The 21,995-nt window shown below is 37.7% G+C and overlaps 1 protein-coding gene and 1 long non-coding RNA gene across 2 annotated transcripts; one reads left to right on the top strand and one right to left on the bottom strand.

Annotated features, from left to right (window-relative positions):
- Nucleotides 1-187: 187 nt before the first annotated feature.
- LOC113095766 (isoleucine--tRNA ligase, mitochondrial-like) lies at nucleotides 188-8,396 on the bottom strand. Its single transcript, XM_026261133.1, has 23 exons — nucleotides 8,226-8,396; nucleotides 7,915-8,037; nucleotides 6,924-7,077; nucleotides 6,612-6,760; nucleotides 6,163-6,212; nucleotides 5,939-6,048; nucleotides 5,734-5,824; nucleotides 5,530-5,645; nucleotides 5,275-5,444; nucleotides 5,098-5,188; nucleotides 4,818-4,969; nucleotides 4,410-4,570; nucleotides 4,233-4,335; nucleotides 4,014-4,107; nucleotides 3,761-3,869; nucleotides 3,589-3,691; nucleotides 3,386-3,511; nucleotides 2,773-2,904; nucleotides 2,571-2,677; nucleotides 2,317-2,462; nucleotides 2,037-2,227; nucleotides 1,385-1,529; nucleotides 188-1,141 (listed from the first exon to the last, which is right to left on the bottom strand). Exons 1-23 carry the CDS (start codon nucleotides 8,394-8,396, stop codon nucleotides 996-998), a joined length of 2,940 nt encoding a protein of 979 aa, XP_026116918.1. The 3' UTR covers nucleotides 188-995.
- A 1,721-nt stretch (nucleotides 8,397-10,117) lies between these two features.
- LOC113095776 (uncharacterized) lies at nucleotides 10,118-11,399 on the top strand. Its single transcript, XR_003288411.1, has 2 exons — nucleotides 10,118-10,272; nucleotides 10,876-11,399. It is a non-coding gene; the product is annotated as an uncharacterized LOC113095776 (long non-coding RNA).
- The last annotated feature ends 10,596 nt before the right edge of the window (nucleotides 11,400-21,995 follow it).

Genomic DNA, 21,995 nt, shown 5'->3' with positions numbered 1-21,995 from the left:
TCAGTGTGTACCCCACACACACAGTTTTTTTTAATGAGAAACAAAGTCTCAACTTTCAAGTTCTGTCCATTTCCTCATGAAATCCAAACAATAAATGCCGTTTTGTTACTTTTTAATGTGACAGATTTGGCATGTCATTATTTGCTGTATTGGGGGGGTATGTGCATCCAGACTGAGAACTGCCTGTGTGTGTCATCTCTTCTCTTTACTTCTACTTAAAGCAGGACATATACATGAATAAACACAGTGCGGTATATTAGAAGTGTATTAGCTTTCACGTTATCATAGTTTCCTCAGGAAATCCACTTCCAATAGGCTATAGCTCATTAGTCAGCAAGAAAAAACAACTGCAGACATGAGCTCATTTACTTAACCTGTTAGTAATTTACATATGCTTGAGTAACTCTGTCATGAAGACAATATTATAACGGTACATAAATTTGGGAAAGTGAGAACACATGAAGATTCACTTTATCATTCCTATTCTCTTCCCTGTATGTACTGTTTATTGGTTTAGCAATAAAAGTGACTCATAAAGCATCAATTTACAGGTAAACCAAAAAACTAAAATGAACAAACTCTCCTCTCACTGAGCCTCATTAATGAAACAAGCAGAATGAACGTTTAAAGTTTGTAAACCTATTGTTAGATGTCACAATTTAAGACTGGTTTCACTACGGACTTCTGCTTTGGCTTCATGAATAAGTCACACTGACATTACAGAACGTCTTCAGTTTAAATTATCACAATAAAATATACCCCTTCATGACTTGAATATACATACAAATGAACTCCTTCCAAATTCATCCTTATAACAGTTCATCTCCCTGTTTGACCCCTGAGAAACACCATCCCCCTCTCCCACACCTTCAGACACTTTCTGCCCTTTACAATAGCAGCTTCAATCTGGTCCATGTTAGCCCTTGCAATCTTTAGGAGGAGGAGGAGGAGGAGAGCCGGTGGGTGAGCAGTAGTCATAGCAACAGTCCTGGTGATTACTTGGCATTTTCCAGCATGTTCTGGCATCGTGGGCAGAGGCAGTCTGGCTCATCTGATGTGTATCGTCTACATCTCGGACAGCGTGAGAGAGAGGTGGGCATCGCAGCTACGACGTATGCACTCTCCTCCCGGATCAGGCCCCCTACACATCACACAGAGGAGCAGAAGAAAGTGCAGTTCTATCTTGCATAACTGAACAAGTGTTATATACTTTTTTATATTATTTTTCTTAATTGGGATTAATAGGGATTGTTCTGTTTCCCAAGTAAAGATATGTTTAAATGCTTATCCTTCTGACTTGAACCTCACCACCAAAATAAATTATATATATATATATAAAAAGAAAGAAACCTGCTTTCAGATAATTTATATAAGTATATCTTACCTTCCAGGTTGATGAGGAAGGTTCCTGTGCTTGTGATGGCATCCGTTGGCAAATCCCGCGGGAGAGAGTTTGTCAGAGTGGTGCGTGAGGCCATCATGAGCTCTGTCAGCTGGGAGCAGGTGGACGTGGGCTCCTCTTGAAGAGACTGACAGAGAAGAGTGAAAAAAACTTTAGCTGCAAGCAAATGAAGCACAAAATGATGTTAATTTGAATGAACAGATGTTAATGTGTGTGTTCAGACTGACACAAACATTTGCATGCCGTCAATGTCACATTTGTATTTTTTCACGCAGGGTTCTACTTTCTTTCTCAAACAAAACTGGGCAGCAAATAAGATTTAAGCTTTTGTTCACAGGCCCAGGGCCACGGCTGTCACATAAAACCACAACTTCATGGCACTCATAGCGAACACAAAAATCGAAATGGTTCTTTAAACATATGTTCAGGCAGGCTGACTTCCTTTTTTTTAATCTCTGTAACAAACATGTGTCAGAAACAGAAAGTTGCTTAGTGCTTTATGGACTACCTACTGTCAGGTATTGAATTTGCATGTCGATCTTTCATTTTTATGCACTTGTCTGAACAGACACATTAATATGAGCTGTTTCTGGTCCAACATTATAGTGAACAGGCCTTAAAATCAACGATGTACCTCCATGAGCTCAAAGAACAGGCCGGGCTCAATGGAAATGATGAGCTCATATTCCGCAGCGTTACATCCCGGAATAGATGACAGGAAGGAATCTCTGACAGCACACGCTCCCTCCACTGCTTCCTCCAGTCCCGGCCTCCGCCACACTGAACTAGTCTTAATCCAACCGCTACGAAACAAAGTGTCCCCCTCTACAGACAAAGAGGGAGGAGAGAAGCGTTACAGTGGGATAATGAGTCCATGGATGCACAGCATCAGTTTTATACAGAAGTGTGTGTACCATCATGTCCAGGAGCGTGTAGGTACACCTCCTCAGCCAGATGAGGGAGTACAGGAGCGATAGAACGACTTACTCCATCCAGAATCTCTTCTAAAACTGTCTGACACGACCTCCGACCAAGGGAGTCCTCAGGGTCACAATACAGCCTGAGAGTTAGAAAGAGACAGTGAGGATTTTTTTTTTCACTAGAGAATATTAAAAAAATAGCTTAAGGATTTAAAAACAAAAAGTAATGTGTGGTTATGAGTGGTTACCGATCTTTAATGATGCTGAAATAGAAGTTCGACAAATCTCTAGTGATGAAGGACTGCAGCAGACGGATAGCACGGCCATTGTCAAACTCACTGTAAGCATCTGTTACCTTCAGTACACACAAACACACATGACATGATCGACTGCAGTGTAGAGCTGATTTATGCTGTACAAACATTTGAACTGGTTAACACTGAAACCCACCTTCATGCTGAACTCTCTGAGCACGTGCAGCATGTACTGATCTATGTAGTGCATTTGTTTAGGGTCCACGGCCTGGGAACGAGGATCAAAACCCTGGAGATTTCCCAAGAGAAACCGCAGTGTGTTCCTCAGCTGGAGAGAGAGAAGGGCAGTTTGAGAAAGAGACCATTAGCATATAAAACTTTGATTTACACCAGTTTAGGGTAGGCAAGTTTTTTTTTTTTTTTGATAAAACGTTATGCATAATACTGTGAAACATTACAATATAAAATAACAGATTTCTATATGAATGCATTTTTAAATGTAACTTATTCCTGTGATGTCAAAGCTGAATTTTCAGCAGCCATTACTCTTATTTTCAATGTGGAAAACAGTTACATTAACTGAACACTAACGGTGACATTTTTATTTCAGGATTTGAGGAATAGAAATTTCAAAAGAACAGCAACTATTTAAAGTATAAATCTTTTGTAACATTCTAAATGTCTGGGTTTTTTTTTTTTTTTTTTTTATCTACTGCATCCTTGATAAACAAAAGTACTCATGAAAAATTCCTTCAGAATCCAATCTTTTAAAAGTTTAGTTTAGAGGCACTTTAGTTTATAAGCCAGACCTTGTTGATGCTGTCTTGAGCAGCGTTCAGTGCGTTCGGTCCGATCTGAACTTCAGAAAACACGTTTGACTCTGCAACCCACCATCTCAAAACATCAGCACCGTATGGAGGAGAGACAGACAAGTCCTGGGAGAGAAAAACTGATGTCTGAACTCACTGACTGACTGATGATTTCATTCTATTATTGTTTGAGCGTCTCTTACCTTCCCTCCATTAATAATAACATCTGGGTCGATCACGTTGCCTACAGACTTAGACATTTTTTCTCCTCTCTCACTCACAGCAAATCCATGGACCACTAGAGCTCTGAGACACACACAGAATGTCACCAATATGTTTTTTGAATATGTATTTTCATTTGACTATATGACTCACTTGTAAGGGGCTTTATTCCGTACAGCTACACTGGTGAGGAGAGACGACTGAAACCAACCACCGATCTGATCTTTCCCCTCCACATACGAGTCTGCGCGTGGGTCTGATTCTGAAAGATTAGTAAGATTACATTACAACACAACCTAGCTTACAAAAGGACCCAAGACAAGCAGATAAAAAATACTTCTGGAACTAGACAGACACCAAATGCTTTAATGTGGAAATACAATTAAGCACCACTTCGGTTACTCACCTGGGAGCACAGCGGCCCATGATGAACCGCTATCAAACCAGATATCCAGGACATCTTCACCCCGTACATAATCAGAAACAGCACCTGCTTTACTCTGACAATAATTTATAACATATACTGCATCTTCCTTGAGCACCAATTAGAATGATTTCAAGTGACATGAGACTTCTTCAATAATATATATATTTTAAATTCTACGGGCAGTATATGAAAAAGTACCTTCTGAAGAACCTCTGGAGTCAGAAATGTCTCTACTGGCTCCGTCCACCAGCTGTCACTCCCCTTCTCAGAGAAAACTTTAGCGATGTGTGTCACTGAATGTCTGAGGGAGAAAGAGGGAATTACATGTGTAGTTGATGTGTGTTTGAGTGTGTCTATGACGGTGTAAATATGTACTTGTTTAAGAGTGGCTCTCCAGTCTCTTTCTGGTAGAACACAGGGATGGGGACGCCCCAGCTCCTCTGCCGAGATATACACCAGTATGTTCTTCTGTCCAACATTGCCAACAAACTGGACCTCGCCGATTCGGGTATCACACGCACCTTCTGCAGGGCGTCCTATAAAAACACACAACAAGAGATTATTTTCTGCAGATAAGCACTTCTATAACTTGAAACTTATTAGAAATCGGTCACATTTGTTATACTTCTGCATGAGTAACTAAAAACAAACATGCAATTTTTTTCACATTACAGAAATGAGAATTAAGACTTTTTTTTCCAGCATTACAGGATAATTTAATTAAAAAAATAAAAAATAATCACTATGTAAAAAATCTAAACAGTCTTCATTCTATTGTCTCACCTTAGCTTTGTCTTTGAGGCTGGCTGTGTTAATAAACCATTGTTTACTGGCTCGGATCACGACTGGCTGCTTGGTCCTCCAGTCATACGGGTAACTGTGAACACAGTCCTCCTCTTTCACAATGGCACCCGCTGCCTGCAGCACTGAGATTACTGCCCATGCACACAAAACATTAGTTATGATTCCTAGAAAGCGTATTCTTTATTATTTCATATGGTCTGAGCTAGTTCTATTTTTTCTTGTATCAACATGATCTCTTTCCTCCATCGGTCTCTCGCACCTGTGGCATTGCCTTCAGTCATCACCGATTTCTTCTGCAGTTCAGGCCCGGCCAGTTCTGTAAACCTGCCGTCCTCATCCACCATGCACTCCTAGAGAAGAGAGACAGATGATTAAAAGTCATGCCAACAAACCCAAAATTCTTACTTTTTCAGCATACACAGGTGTGGTGACTTACTAATGGCAGATTAAAGTGTGTGGCAACACTGTAGTCCTCCATGCCGTGGGCAGGAGCTGTGTGGACCAATCCCGTTCCCTTAGTCATGGTCACATGATTAGCCGGCAACAAAGGCACTTGTTTGGAAGGGATTGTGGGATGCTGACAGACTCCACCTTCGAGGTCTGAGCCTGGAGATGAATGAAATGCTTTAAAAGGCCAGTTTAAAAGGCATCATGTGAAGTAATTCAGGCCACAAATGAACACTGGATCTACCTGGGAATGTGGCCAAACTTTCTAGATTTGTTTTCAGTATAGAGGCGAGGCTGTTGATGCGCTCTGAGGCCACTAGGAGGAGCTGCTCATTATCAGCTCGCTTCACTACAGAGTACCTGAAGAAGAGGAAAAACATGTGATCACGAACTCCATCAAAACACATCATGTGCATTCCACTCAGAGATGCATGGGTGTGTGACTTACTGTACTTTGGGCATGTAACAAACCGCTTGATTGGCTGGAATTGTCCATGGCTGAGTCGTCCATATCAGAGCAGACACACGACCCCAACTTTCTAAATCACAGGCAAAGATACTGGCATTAGATAAAGCTAAACAATTTTAACTCTGTGTATATGGCCTGTATAAAGAGTGTGTGGCACAGGGACAGAAGGCAAACACACACACACCTGCTTTGGCAGCGACTTCGGCTGGCAGGGTGAGCAGGGGGAAAGTGATGTATAGAGCACGGCTCACATGTTCTGGATTATACTCCAGCTCAGCTTCGGCAAGCGCTGTCCTTCACCGAGACAGAGAATATAGCAGAAATACTGTACAACAGCTAAATACTCAAACACAAAGCTTCATGTCTTTTAAGCTTTATGTGAGACTGCACACACCGAGCTTCTCTCACCTGGATGATGGTGACCAGAAAACAGGCTTGTAGTCCTGATATATTAAACCCTGTACACAAAGATTATTATTTCAAAGAAATACTTGAATTTATTCATCAAAGAATATGGATAAAAATATCACCTATTAACTAACATAACTGTTTTCAACAAATTAGCATATTAGAAGAATTTCTGAAGGACCATATGACACTGAAGACTGGAGCAATGAAGTACATATTTTAAAATATATTCAAATATTAAGAAAAGAGTTTTAAAAAGTATTTTTGATCAAATAAATTCAGCCTTACAATACTGCATTTTTTCCCTCTTTTTTTAAAAGACTCTTTTAAATAACTTTTATAGTAGCATCAACCGTAATACAAATCAAAAAAAATTTTGCAAACTACTCCTTTATATGGAATGAAATCAAACATGTCGAGCTTTGTTTTAGAGGAAAAACTTCTCTCACCTTGCTGTGCATCTCCTGGAAGACTTTCAATTGGGCCGCTTCATATTTCCCATCAAAGGTGTAATAACAGTTCTCCCAATCCGCCATCACACCCCAGCGCTGGAACGCAGCACGCTGCCGAGATATGGCCCTCTCTGCAAACTCCCGCGCTGAATGGAGAGGAACACAGGCAGTTCTTGATTCGCCCAAAAGGCAAAGATCTTAGCAACATCACTTTACTGACAGTTTTTTTTTTTTTCAAATAAACAAGCTTCTAAGATCTAGACAAATTACTAATTTAACCAGAGCGTTCATTGTATGTGACATCCTGACCTTTCTGTCTGATTTGTAGAGGACTCAGCTCATTGGTTCCCAGGTCTCCGAGTGCTTTGAGCTCAATGGGAAGCCCATGGCAGTCCCAACCGGGCACGAAGTGCACTTGTCTTCCCCTCAGGACCTCGAAACGGTTCCGGATGTCTTTGAGGATCTGTGGGAGCAAATGAAGATGCATATTTCCCTTCCTGTAGATTTAGGCATATAACTATACAAGATGTCTTTGAAGTAAAAATACAGGATCTGCTGGATCCAGGAACATCTACTTGTCTCAAAGCTGTACTCACCAGACCTCTGTATATATTTTGGTGTGTAATACAAGTTTTGAAATCATTTCCTAATAACAATACCAACACTTGGATGCTAAAGATATTGCACAATGTATACTTCACACTAGGGGTGCTCCGATCACGATCGGCCGATCGTTAATGCGCATCTCGTCAGTAAAGCCGGTTTCTAATCAGCGGTTAATTCCATCAGGTGCGTGATTTCACATAGAGCAGCTGTTACTACGCAGAGCCGTTGTTAATAGAGAAGATGGGCCAATAAACGCTGAAAATTAACTTGATTTGCGCATCTTCTCTATTAACAACGGCTCTGTGTAGTAACAGCTGCTCTATGAGAAATCACGCACCTGATGGAATTAACCGCTGATTAGAAAACCGGCTTTACTGACAAGATGCGCATTAACGATCGGCCGATCGTGATCGGAGCACCTCTACTCACACATAAGTAGGGATTAAACATTTTTTAGAGGGGCCAGGAATTACTTGCCCCTTTATTATTTATTTCTGTTGTTATTCTTGTACTGCTGTAGATTACCTAAGCCTTACTAAAATCATTTCAACGTACATTTTACTTGTACATATGATAAATTAAACTTGAAACTTTAATTCCCCAAACAAGCTCAGCTATTGGACCCTGGTATTTCTAAAACCCTGAATGTGTGCCATGAACTGTGTAACGTTACTTATGATCTGACAGAATTTACCTTATTGAGAGCATGCCCAACATGAGGGTCTCCGTTGGCATACGGTGGTCCATCATGAAGACAGTACTCCTTTTTAACTTTTTTCTCTCTCTGCCATGTGTACAGCTGGTCAAAACCACATTTCTGTAGAACAACACAGAGAAGTTTCAAAAGACCACTTCATCCGTGATCTCAAGGTGTGTAGCGGTTATGGAAGTAAATTATTACAAGTGATATCATCTTAATGATTAATGAAGTTTCAGAACAGAACCGCTTAATGTTAGATCAGATCCTTCGGTTTTAAGCAGCTATTTTATCTGTTTCACATTTACCTGCTGGATCTGGATCTCTCGCTCCAGTAGGTTCGGCCCGTTCACTTTCATGGGGAAGTCAGTGCGGGGCAGCAGCACCGTGTCCCGGTACCGGCCCCCGGAGCACAGACAGCGCAGTCCCCATCGAGCCACACCGCCGAAACCTACAGCCGAGCGCCGGACCAGCAGCATGAGGACTCTGACAGGTGAGTTTGCGACCAGGACGAGAGTTTGTTGTGGGATGTTGACCTCCTCCTCCGCATGGGCGTCACTCTGTGTCTACCGGAACCGTAATAGACATCTACGGAAGCTTAGAAGAAACAAACCATCAATTTAAACGAAAACGCCTTTTTCATGTTGTGAGTGAGTATTTGAAACGCAAGAGGGCGCTGTGGGCGTCTACTAAGCACTTCGAAGACAGCGATGAGAGCAATTTAGATTGTATACATATATCTATACAATCTTTGAAATGTTTAGTTTTATGATCAAGTCTTTTATGAGGGCAAAACACATAATGCAATACAAAGGAGATTGGAAAAAAATACTGTTGTATCATATTTGATACAAACATGTTTCTTTAGTCCAGTAAATTCTCATCTTAAAATATTACTACAATATAAAATGATTAGTTTGTATCTAGAATGTATTATTCTCTATATTCTAATGTCTCTGGACTCTTGAAAACGCTGGTGTAATCTCATTTCAAGATTATGGAACTTTATTGCATTCTTAAGAGAAAACTGAAAATGGATCCTGGTCTTTTTCTTTTGGGACTGCGGTCCAAAAGAAAGGCAACGGCACTGCCACTGGACATAACAAGGTTACATATGGATAGATAAATTACTTGTGACAAGAAAATGCATCCTTATTAGATGGATAAAAACTCCAAGAGGAATTTATTTGGTTGTACCTGTTTTATTGAGCTTGAAAAACAGCTGCCACAAAACACACCACTGGGCTCTATGTCATGTTTTGCTCCAAAGTCCCTGTTTTAGATCTCTTACTCAATGGCAAGTATTCTTGGAAGAGTTTGTTTCTCCTATGCTCAGGGGCTCGAACCCAGGTCGCCGATGGGAGGCGGACGCACTTATAAGGAGGCAGAGATATTTTAAGCAGTTTTACTCATTGCCTGTGGTTCCAACACACGATCGTGACCCTTTTTCGTTGGGATTGCATCATCCTTAAGAAATAAACGATACGCAAATCCGTCGTCAAACTGGGCCTTGTTTGTAAAATAAGCATCTTCGAAATGCAGGGAACAAACAAAAACACTTGCACAACTCTGTTGATGCTCTGTAAAAATAAACTCCATCCACTGGTTCCTTAATGCTGTTTTTTCTTTGGTAATCTGTGCAGGGTTGTCTTGCCCTGGCAACCAAAAACACACTCCTTTTGTGACATTTCGCTCTCGCTCTGATCAGTGAATGAATGTCTGTGCTGCTCAGCCTCTCAGTGCTCTGCTATACGGTAGCGCGCTCTTCCGGCAGAAGTGCACTTAGGACCCATATAAGGAAATTCCGCTCCATCTAACGTCACACAGAGCCATACTCGAAAAAAACTTTCCGAAACTAGTGACAAACCTGAAGGAGTATTTTTGGAACAGAAATACTCCTTCAAACATACAACTTAATTTTTGAAACTTTGTCCATGTTTAGCATGGGAATCCAACTCTTTAACAGTGTAAAAAACTCAGTATGCATGAAATAGCATTTCACCCCCCCCCCCCCCTTTAAGGTAATAGAGTAGACAATACAGTTACCTTAGACTGAAATTTATCCACAAATGTAGTGTATTTCAAATTAAAAATAGCTTTTATATAGAGATCTTCTCAGATAAGAGGATGTGATACTTTCTAAACCAGGGGGCAGGTGTTTAAACACGTCACACATCAGTAACTGTGAGAATAAAACACCACGCCTGCATCACTGAGCACAGACTCTCTGGGGCACAGAAAACATCTCTGGACGAAAAAGAAGAAGAAGAAGAAGAAGAAGGCATCATCATGAATAAAATACTGGCATTGTGCCTTGGGCTACTGATTATAACCTTAGCCTTTTCATCTACTGCGGTAAACACTGTCATTTCTTTCACTCTTGCCTTATGAGGATTTTTTTTTTTATTGTTTATTTTTTTGCATTTTGCATTTTACATCTTTCTTATTTTTTCTTTAATAATTTTGTTAATTTATTTGTAATAAACTTAGATACCTTTGGTACATAATTATTAATTATTATTATATAACAAAGATGTCATCAATTCTCTGCATACCATGTCATGTGAGTGGATTTTGTCTTCTCTACTACTTAACATGATAGAGTCGAAGTTAATTTTTAAGTCTCAATATACTTTATTAGAATAGTAATAACATCAACAAAGTGCATTTTCAAGCAGCTTCTTAAAATAAACTTTAAATTGACACATACTGTATAAAAAATGGGAGGGAAAACTAAAATGGGCTTTGTGGTAACATCAAAATTAACTAGCTCTAATTAAAAAATATATATATATGGTTTAATATGGCTGTATCAGCCTGACTAAACTAAGTTACAGAAGCGAACATTATTTAACAGTCTGATCAACTGCACATTTCTACTTTTAACAGTGTACTGTACATTATTGTAATGTAAAATATTCTGCATATTTATTCTGATTTTATTTTATGTTGGTGTAGGACGGCTCTACAGATAATAGTACAAATGCAAATTCAAAAAGTTCCAGTGCTGCAGGATTGGGTCCGCTGCACACCGTGCTGTGCCTGCTGATCCCAGCAGCCACCCTGGGCTTCATCCACAGTAGATCCTAAACTGATGGAGAATGTTTAGATGACCAAGAGGAGCAAAGACATGAAGAGCAAACTTTTCCAAAATTCCTGAAGATAGAAGACACAACAAGAACAACTCGATGAGGAGGTGCCACAGCAACTCACATTAGTTATTGACTTTTTTTTTTTGTATAAAATATATGTATTAAGTACCAAGGGTCCTCCAAACCCCGAAAAAACCACACCATTAGGCTCTTTGCTATGTTTTAGTCCTGCTTTCCATTGAACCCTTCAGTTGCAGCATCTTGTGAAAGACTACGAATCTGATCATTGTAATCCACCTTCTCCAAAATATTTTTGTTCTTATTGTGATGAACTATTAATTGTAATAATTAAAAATGTCTCTATATGCAAAATTAAAGTGGATGATTTTATATGATTTGTGTGTGTGTTGTTTTTAATCCAAATTCAAATGTGTTATTTTCAGACATTTTATAATCAGAATTTGACTAATGCGCATAGATTGTAGTATTACACTGGAGTGAAGCTTTATAATTCCTTTAACATTGTCAATATAATGAGTGAATTTGACTTTGAAGCAGTTTATTTGGCACACCTGTGTTCAGAGGAAGGAAGACGGATGTGTGCAGTCTTTCAGTTTAAAAAAACAATCAAGCAGGTTACAATATCTGCCAACTGGATCAGAATAAAATAACAATAGCCCATGCTCTCACACCACTCAGGACAATACAAAAATGACTCAGACCTCCGTTCAGACAGGTTCTCAGATCAGAATCAGTTTGATTTTTCAGGATTTCGTTAATCTGACATTAAAGAAAAACGTTCACATCACATGGATGTGCACTTTTTCTTTTTCTGCTGCCCACATCCTCCATCTCTGGAACAGATGTTTCCTTTCATTCAGTTTCTCTCTTTTTCACTGTCTTCTTTTGTATCTATACTCACTTCATTCACATTTCTTTTCTCTATCCAGACTGAAACATTTTATTCCAAACTAAAACTCTTCCATCTTATTGTATCCCATTACACTTAAAGGAAAAGAAAATTGGCTCATTTTCCAACTCCCCTAGAGTTAAACATTTGAGTTTTACCGTTCTCGAATCCATTCAGCCGATCTCTGGGTCTGGTGGCAGCACTTTTAGCTTAGCTTAGCATAGATCATTGAATCTGGTTAGACCGATATCATCGCACTCAAAAATGACCAAAGAGTTTCAATTTTTTCCATTTTAAAACTTGACTCTTCTGTAGTTACATCATGTACTAAGACGGACAGAAAATGAAAAGTTGTGTTTTTCTAGGCATATACATGTCGACTTGTCTCCATTTAATATTGACTTAATCAGGAAGATATTCGACATTCTCCACCTCACATAGTGACAGTGTCAACCTGTTTGCACATTCACCTCTTGTACATTCCTGGTTATCTTAATATTTAAGACTGCAGTATACTTTCATGCACATTATTTTCTATTCTATATTTAATTCTACAACATACATCATCTTTTTATATTTTATTCTTTTATTTTTATTATTTACTTTTATTTCATTCTTTCGTACCTATATTTATGTAAATTTTCATCTGTGTTGTATTCTTTAATAATTGCACTGTCCATGGTGCGGACCTGAGTCACATTTCATTGCTGGTTATATATGCTCTATATAATCGTGTATGTAATGCAATGCAGTTGTATCATGGGTGATATTACACAGCGCCTGAAAATAGACCCCAGCTAGTTTGTGTAGTTGCAGCAAAAGCAGAGTTGCTGGGGACTATTTTCTGGGGGAGTTGGAAAATGAGCCTATTTGCAAAAAAGTGGAGTGTTCCTTTAAGCTCATTAGAAGCTGGCTTGCAATCTTATAAAAGTTTCTGTATTAAAAAGTATTTTAAGTAATGATGCGTAAACACACTGAATAAACCAAAGTAGAAAGACCAAAAATAGTGATTTCTTGGAAAAAAAAAAATATTTTTAGTACTTCTTCAAAACAGGTTACCTTAAACTGTGTGTAAGGTCACTTTTGAGATGCTGGTGTTTTTGTCCCTCTGATGTTAGAGTGGTATAAGCGGTCAGTTCACCCGAAACTCGAACAGGGAACTTGGTTCATCTATTTTAGGGGTGTTTTGCGAGAAAATGCATTTATCTCTTCGTATTAATTGGACATTTAAACCCTGCAGGGCTAACAGCAGACCTCTCAATGAACATGCAGACAATCGCCAAATATACTAAAAGGTAAAACTTTGGTAGATACTAAAAAAGTATATAATAAATTGTAAAACAACAGATTCTAGATCCCATATTTGAATGCATTTTATGAATAAATAAACCAGAACGATAAGGGTGTTTTGTGTCTGAGCTGAGAGTACAGACCAGCAGCTATATCTTCTGTATCTGACCCTAACCCACTCTCTATCTCTTTGAAGCAATCTTTCAGTCTGTCGTGTAAATGTGAGGGCAGAACACTGTTTGTGTTGACTGAAGTCATCAATAACGGGCCTTGAAAATTTTATTTTCTTTATTCTGTTGAGAACATCACTATATCAGTAGTTCTGCTCATTGTCTAAACAGAGACTGCTTTTTTCTCTCTCTTAATTTATATAACCTCCCTATTTCTGACAAGAAGTGAATGGTTAATGAAAACTGTTGTAGCTCAGTCAGAGAACATCTCAGTTAAGGCCTATTCAAACCAAGGACAATAAATGTAATGTTACCTGAACTTTATTTGTTCTAATTCTATGCGAATAATAAATAATAAATGTATTTATAATGCACTTTTTATTTCAACAAAATCTCAAACTGCTAAAAAAATATAAACATTAACAGTAGTAACGTAAACAGCACAGATTATATCATTTGTTTCTGTTATTAAAAAGCTGATCAAGAGAAATTCCTAATCTATCGTGCTTTAAAGAGCTTGAGAATTTCAGAATAAACAGAATGTTATTGTGCTTTGGTGTGAATTCTATAGAAACTGTACTTCGTGTGAATGGGACACGCATTGTAAAAACAAATATAACCCATTATATAATCAATGATGCTGTCGACAGCAGATGTGCTGCATAGCACCTATTCTATTTCTAACACAATATGCATACTTAATTTAGATCTGACGACAAAACAAATGGATTTGGAACATTCACTATGACGCATCTAGTGTAGATGGCCGTTGCGTAGACTCAACAGACGTGCCTGGTGTAGACACAGCGTTAAAGGTGCAGTAACATTACCACTGATAAAGCTCCGTGTTATTAGAATAGCTAGGTATGGATCACTGGCCACACAGAAGCAGTTTTATATTGGTCAATACGACAAATTAGAATGTTTAAAATCTGTGTGGAGAACATTTTCACCCTCTGTTGAATCTTCCAATCACACAGATTCCTGTTGAAAATGAGGTATTTCACATATGAGAAAATAAATGCCTTTATCCACCTTTATGAAGAGGAGCTCATGCTCTCTAAAAACCTCCCTAGGCTCATCATGGTCATCGTCACTTACTGACATTAATTTTTTTTTTAATAAATTGATCAGCATCTGTTCTAAAGAAAACAGAAGGACACGCTGAAATGTCATATAAAAAACACTGATGTCACTGATGAATGTGGTTTTGTTTTGGCCTGTTGCGAGTTATGTACTAATTTGAGCCTCCCTGAGAAATGAAAAAGGGAGAGACAACTAACTGGTATGAATAACAGTGCATGCCAGTGCTGCAGACAATGAAACTGTTTGTGTTACATGCTAGTGAGAGCAAAAATTAAATTAATATGATAACATCTACATCAACATTAATATACCCCCCCCCCCACCACCACCATCACTGGTTCTTGGTAAATAGTTTTCTGTTTTGAATATGAAGATAATTTAAAGAGATTCATGGTAATTATTCTTTATTAAGTATATTAGTTATATTATTATTATTCTTAAATTGTATTTTGAGAAACCTGTACACTGTAACAAGTATTGTGCCAGTGTGTGTGTGTGTGTGTGTGTGTTTGTGCTGTGGTCAGGTTTTTAGACTGCTATGTGAAGATTGTGTGTGATTTCATATGCACCTCTCAAACTCAGAACAGTTACATTATAAGAGGCAGCAGCCAGAAATGCAGATCCACAAAATATTAAGCAACTGATTTTAACTTTGATAAAAAGACAAAATGTTTCTTGAGCACCAAAATCTGCATATTAGAATGATTTCTGAAGGATCACGTGAGGCTGAAGTCTGGAGTATGGGCTCTTTGCCATCAGAGGAATAAATTACATTTTAATATAAATTAAAATGGAAAGCAGTGATTTTCATAATTGTAATATTTAACAATATTTTATTAATTTTTTTTGATCAAGTAATGCAACCTTGGCAAGCATATCAAAACATGTAAAAAAATAATAATAATTGATGACCAAATTTTTGAACAGTATATATGCAATACATATAATATACTGCATTAATTTTAAAGATTAAATTTTCATACTGTTCTTTTGTACAACTGTATACATTTTTAAAAAGTGACAGAGCTCCAAGATATTAAAACTTGACCCCATGGAATATTATGTAATTTATTTTCTGTCACATGTGTACCAGACATTGTTTATCAGTGTTGAACATGATCATGATTGTGTGGCTGATTATGATCGAAATTAACCATAACTCAAAATGTGATCAATGATTTAAACACAAGAATCTTAAGACAAACAGAAATTAGATGATAAATATATATAATATATATATATATATATATATATATATATATATATATATATATATATATATATATAATATATAAAATTATTGCAACCTGGCTTTTGATGGGAAGACATCAGCTCTCTTTATTCAGTAAAATAAACCTATAAATATGACTTTATATTCTGTACATAACTGAAGCTCATTTCCGATGTAAAAAGCTATTGTCATACGTTAGAAACAGGATGTGTGCACTCTCACAGCGTGGTTAAACTTGCACACAACAAATGCAGTTTTCGTTGCTTGTCATGCAAACTGTGGATTCTGAAATCTACAAGCAGCCTCTCAGTAGACTAATTACTTTCATTCATGTTTTCCCTCCCTGCATTGTTTTCAATGTTTTTTACAATATCTGTACTATGGTGTAAGGTTACAAGGAGGGTCATTTGTCAAGATCACAAGTATATAAACTCAATCAGTTTAACGTCCAGTGACTCCACTTATGCCAATGCTGCAGAATACATGTAAGTTGTATTTTAATCAAATTAAGTAGAATTAATCATACAGACCACCGTCCAAAATGGAGACAGTCTCATATAGATCCAGTGTGCGCTGATACACATTTACACTCACATTCACTCACATTCTCACTCACATTCTCACTTCTTATGTACCTAGACACCAAATTTAACTCTAATTGGTTTCACTTCCTCTGAACTCTACATGTTCGGTCTTTGCATTTTCGATATGATCTTTTTGTGTGTGTCCTTTCTCTGACCGATCGGTCCAGCTTTCTCTCATCGGAGTCTCCATACAAACGGATCATTGGAAAGTTGCCTTGTTGTTCCATCCAGTGGGCTACTTTCAACAGCATCCAGTCCTGTAGTGTCAGCTGCAGGCTGCCATGCTAAACTCCCCGAATAACCTCAGAAAGGTTATTTGGCCTTTCAGATCAGGTGATACAAATCACATTTGCACAGGTAAACCAGAGGAGCCCTCAAGGACATTCAAAGGATGCACCTCTTAGAATTAAGCGGAGTAATTTCCCTCTCAAATCCACTTCCTGTGCATACCTGCAATGTTAAAAGGCTGGGAGAAGACATCCTCCTGAGCACTGCTCGTTCTGTTGTCTTCCTGTACGAAGTCATCGTATCGTGCCGCATCGTTTAGCATTGTGGGTGTCAGGAGAACCTCAATGCCAGAGCGAAACACATTTTTTGAATCTTCAGTGATAAGACGCCGCATTTGTTGAGCCTCATAGTTTCTGAGAAAAGGAGTGCAATGTGAGGATTCAAAATGCTGATCTCTGTAACACTACCATGAGAACAAGACTCAGCAGCGTAATAACACACAACTTCAATGTACAGTTCACTTTACCGAAACCTTTGCAACATCATAACATTTTATCATGACATAATTTTGTTAAAAAAAAAAAATTATAATAAATAAATACAATACAAAAGAAAGTGCAAACCTAAAGCTATAGCTTCATACTTTGGCATACTGTAATTTGCTTTGTAAGTGATTGACTTTTCTTTTTGGCAGACAATTTCCTCACCCAGATTACAAGAAGAAGTGCATGTCATGTGTTACAATAACTTCTTCGGATATCTAAGGCTCATATCTAAGAGGGGTGAGAACCAGAAGGGTGTAACTTTTTATTTCATACTAAGTATACTACTTATACATTTACGTATTATTTATATTACTTAACTGGTATACTGTCTGCTTAATTGGAACAACTAATTTTGTTCTTAATGCACTTTAATTGTAAGAAAGTAGTGCTTATTACTGTTATGACACTTTCAGCAGCCATTACTCCAGTCTTCACTGTCACGTCAGTTAATCAATGCAATGCATCCTTAATAATGTATTAGTATGTAAAAATGAAATTACTTCCTACTTTTATTTTTTTTATTGTTAGATCATGTTAACTAATGTAGTTAACTAAGGTTAAACAAACGGAAGCTTCAGATCTTACTGAACCTAAACTTTTGAACAGTTGTCTAACTGTGAATACTAACGCAGAAGTAGAAACAAAGTTTTGTTGATAGAAGTGGTCAGAGCTTAAAGGTAAGCAAGGTAAAAGCAGGTAAGTTACTTTACCAAGTTGTGTACATCTTTCAAAATGCTGATCTCTGTAACACTACCATGAGAACAAGACTCAGCAGCGTAATAACACACAACTTCAATGTACAGTTCACTTTACCCCCGAAACCTTTGCAACATCATAACATTTTATCATGACAATTTTGGTATTTTAGTTAACAAAAACAAAAAAATTATAAAAATAAATAAATACAATACAAAAGAGTGCAAACCTAAAGCTATAGCTTCATACTTTGGCATACTGTAATTTGCTTTGTAAGTGACTTTTCTTTTTGGCAGACAATTTCTCACCCAGATTACAAGAAGAAAGTGCATGTCATGTGTTACAATAACTTCTTCGGATATCTAAGGCTCAATATCTAAGAGGGGTGAGAACCAGAAAGGTGTAACTTTACAGGAAGGCATTTTACACACATGGATGACAGTATACTTTACAGATGCCTTCCCTACTGAAAAATAAATATACAATTTATTTCATACTAAGTATACTACTTATACATTTACGTATTATTTATATTACTTAACTGGTATACTGTCTGCTTAATTGGAACAACTAATTTTGTTCTTAATGCACTTTAATTGTAAGAAAGTAGTGCTTATTACTGTTATGACACTTTCAGCAGCCATTACTCCAGTCTTCACTGTCACGTCAGTTAATCAATGCAATGCATCCTTAATAATGTATTAGTATGTAAAATGAAATACTCCTACTTTATTTATTTTTTTTGTTATTTTAATTGTTAGATCATGTTAACTAATGTAGTTAACTAAGGTTAACAAACGGAAGCTTCAGATCTTACTGAACCTAAACTTTTGAACAGTTGTCTAACTGTGAATACTAACGCAGAAGTAGAAACAAAGTTTTGTTGATAGAAGTGGTCAGAGCTTAATGGTAAGCAAGGTAAAAGCAGGTAAGTTACTTTACCAAGTTGTTACATCTTTATATTAAGATTGCGTTTGAGAGAGGCTATAAAGACTTTGAATGAACAAGTTTTAAATGATGGCCTGAGGACAAAAAGGGATATTTTTAGAAACACAGCACTTGAAGCAGATGAAGTTTTATTTTTGTAATTGTAGCTTTAAAATAACACCGACGTTTTAAATCGATCACGTTTGCATGTATGTGCATCATGTGCTATGTGACATGTTTAAGACATGTTTAAGCCTTATGTACTGTATTCAAGCCCATCGAAACGTGCCATGTTGGAATGCAACCTCACAGCAACACAGGACGTGGTAACAGATAAAAGAGTGCTGTGTGTGTGGCAGAGAAACGTCTTGTACCCGCGCCCCTGCCTGCTCAAACATGGCTGCAACTCGACTCCACTGGGTCAGTGTCTGTAGACAGGCCAGGTGCGTGATAATTATAAAATCATACAAACTCTATTGAAATATCATACAAACATAGGTTAATCTTACAATTAAATGTAATTATTTATTTAATATTTCACAAAAAAATCTGAAAAAAGCTATTTTAATGACATTGTGGCGAGTGGGGCGGGCCCGAGAGCCGTGGGAACGGGGCGAGGCCAGTGGAGTGATTGGAGATGAACGACACCTGCTCGACCCACGGGTCTCGAGCGTTCATGGCGGCACACTTCCTCGCCTGCTCGATGGCACCGCGCGGCACCACTGTAACGATAAAACTACCTAATTACGGGAAGAAGGAGGCGGGAAGAGGGAGGCGGGAACCGGCGGACAATCAAATCAAACTTTAATAATCAAAATAACACAAAACAGCGCAGCAGCCCCTCACAGCAGACTGTGGTGCACAAACAAAACCAAAACACAAACTAAAACCCAGGCCTGGTCCTCTCTCGTCCTTCACTGTCGTCGCTCCTCTTTAATATCCTTCCATCTCCTCCGTGATGACATAATTTTTGTATTTTATGACATAATTTTTGTATTTTAGTTGACAAAAATGAAATAATAAATAAATACAATACAAAAGAGTGCAACCCTAAAACTTTAGCTTCATACTTTTGGCATACTGTAATTTGCTTTGTAAGTGATTTACTTTTCTTTTTGGCAGACAATTTCTCACCCAAATTACAAGAAAGTGCATGTACAGTTCACTTTACACCAAAATCTTTGCAAATTGAAGATATCATGCTAAAATTTTGATATTTTAGTTCAAAAATAATAATAAAAATAAATAAATACAATTCAAAAGAGTGCAACCCTAAAGTTTTAGCTTCATACTTTGGCATACTGTAATAGCTGTGTTAGTGATTGAATTATTTTTCTCACCCAGATTACAAGAAGAAAGTGCATGTCATGTGTTACAATAACTTCTTTCGGTATCTAAGGCTCAATATCTAAGAGGGGTGAGAACCAGAAGGGTGTAACTTTACAGGAAGCCCAAAACAAATATTTACTATAGTTTGATCTGACTTTGTGTAGTGATTTCTATTGTTTATAATAAAAACTGTACACACATGGCAAGAAGACAATCATCAACACCCTCCACAAGGAGGGTAAGCCATAGAGGTCATTGCTGAAAGGGCTGGCTGTTCAGGAGTGTAGTGAAGCGCATCAAGAGTGCTGTGGCGTCTGCTGATGTTGCTCCATTGAGTTTTATCAAGTCCAAAGCTAATGCAAGTCATCTAGCACGAGATTTGAACACTATATGCTTCCATCTGTTCACAAGTTTTATGGAGATGCTGATTTCATTTTGCAGCAGGATTTAGCACCTATCCACAGTGCCAATACCAACTTCCAAGTTTGCTGACCATGATATTACTGTGCTTGATTGCCCAGCCAACTCACCTGACCTGAACCTCACAGAGAATCTATAGAGAAGAAGAAGAGAAGTAACATCTGACAAACAATACAGAGTAGCTGAAGGCTGCTATCAAAGCAAACTGGGCCTTCAATAACGCCTCAGCAGTGCCACAGTCCCAGTGGAGAGCAACCCCACAGAGAGAACCAGGGTTTTGTGTAGAACCTCCTGTATCAGATCCCAAAGCTCTAAAAGAAAAGAGCAGACCAGATGTATGTAACATTATCTGAAGCCTTGTGTAATAAGGTTTTTTACATACAGTCCATAACTCAAGGTGTGCACACGAACACCTATTAATCTAATGTAGAGCACTACATTGCTAAGCAAATACATTTTGTTAAATTATACAATAATAAAGGCTCACAAGGACCAAAATGTGAAATGTGTTACTGTATATCTACATCTGTTCTTAAAATAATGCTAAAAATATTGAATTATATGATATGTTATTTCAGATATATAGAGGACTATTCCTGTACCTTCATCTTAGAGCACCTGCTCAAATATATGAACTAAGCTTTACTAGCACGCTTATATTAAAACAAAAGTCCAGGCATATATTGGCTATTAAATATAGCTTGCGTAAGATTCACAGGAAGCTGTTGAGAGATGCCACTGCTGCCTCCTGAAATTCCTCCTGCGATTGCCAAGTCAGAATCTGGATCTGCTGTGCTCTGCCCATGTTATAGGCCTGTTTAGCTCCATGGGTTATGAACCAGACCAAACACCCCATCTGTACTTCCAGCTCTTAAGGAAGACATGCAGACATTAGCATAATCTATTGGTTTAAAAAAATTATTTGCACTACAGATTAAACATTCAGGGTTGGTACCTTTTTTTTTTTATCTTTTAACTACTAAAGAAGTCTGTTATGCAGACCAACGTTGCATTCATTTGATCAAAAATACAGTAAAATACTGTAATATTATTACAGTTTAACATAACATGTTTTTAAACTGAATTTATTTTAAAATGTAATGCATTCCTGTAAATACAAAGCTGAATTTTTTTGCTTCAATGATCTTTCAGAAATCATTCTAATATGCTGATTTGGTGCTCAAGAAACATTTCCTATTATCATCAATATTGAAAACAGTTGTTCTGTTAAATATTTTGTCAAAATTGTAACACAATTCTCAGGGATCTTTGATGAATAGTGAAAGTTCAAAAGAACAGCATTTATTAGAAATATATGTTTAAAACACTATAAATTCCTTTAAGGCCATCATTGATCATCCTTGCTGAATAAAAGTGTTAACATATTTTACTGGCCCCAAACTTTTAAAAAAGTATGTGTGTGAGTCTAAGCCCATAGCAAACTCATCTAAATTAGATTTTCCAACAAGTACTGCTCCTTGATCCAACAGCTTCTGCACAACCCTAGCACTGAATGGAAGAACATAACCTACAAATGCAAACAGACATGACGTTCACAAATCATCCCTGA

This window comes from Carassius auratus, unplaced genomic scaffold (assembly GCF_003368295.1).
Source record: "Carassius auratus strain Wakin unplaced genomic scaffold, ASM336829v1 scaf_tig00215781, whole genome shotgun sequence".
In the NCBI taxonomy this organism is placed as follows: Eukaryota; Metazoa; Chordata; class Actinopteri; order Cypriniformes; family Cyprinidae; genus Carassius; species Carassius auratus.
This window is presented reverse-complemented; position numbering and strand designations above follow the sequence as displayed.

Excerpts from the sequence above, each read along its gene's own strand:
- LOC113095766 (XM_026261133.1), bottom strand. The coding sequence starts at position 8,396 with ATGCTGCTGGTCCGGCGCTCGGCTGTAGGTTTCGGCGGTGTGGCTCGA. Across the intron at positions 5,445-5,529 it reads AAGTTTGGCCACATTCCCAG|GCTCAGACCTCGAAGGTGGA; the intron begins GTAGATCCAGTG and ends ATTCATCTCCAG. Across the intron at positions 4,108-4,232 it reads CTCCAGAGGTTCTTCAGAAG|AGTAAAGCAGGTGCTGTTTC; the intron begins GTACTTTTTCAT and ends AATTATTGTCAG.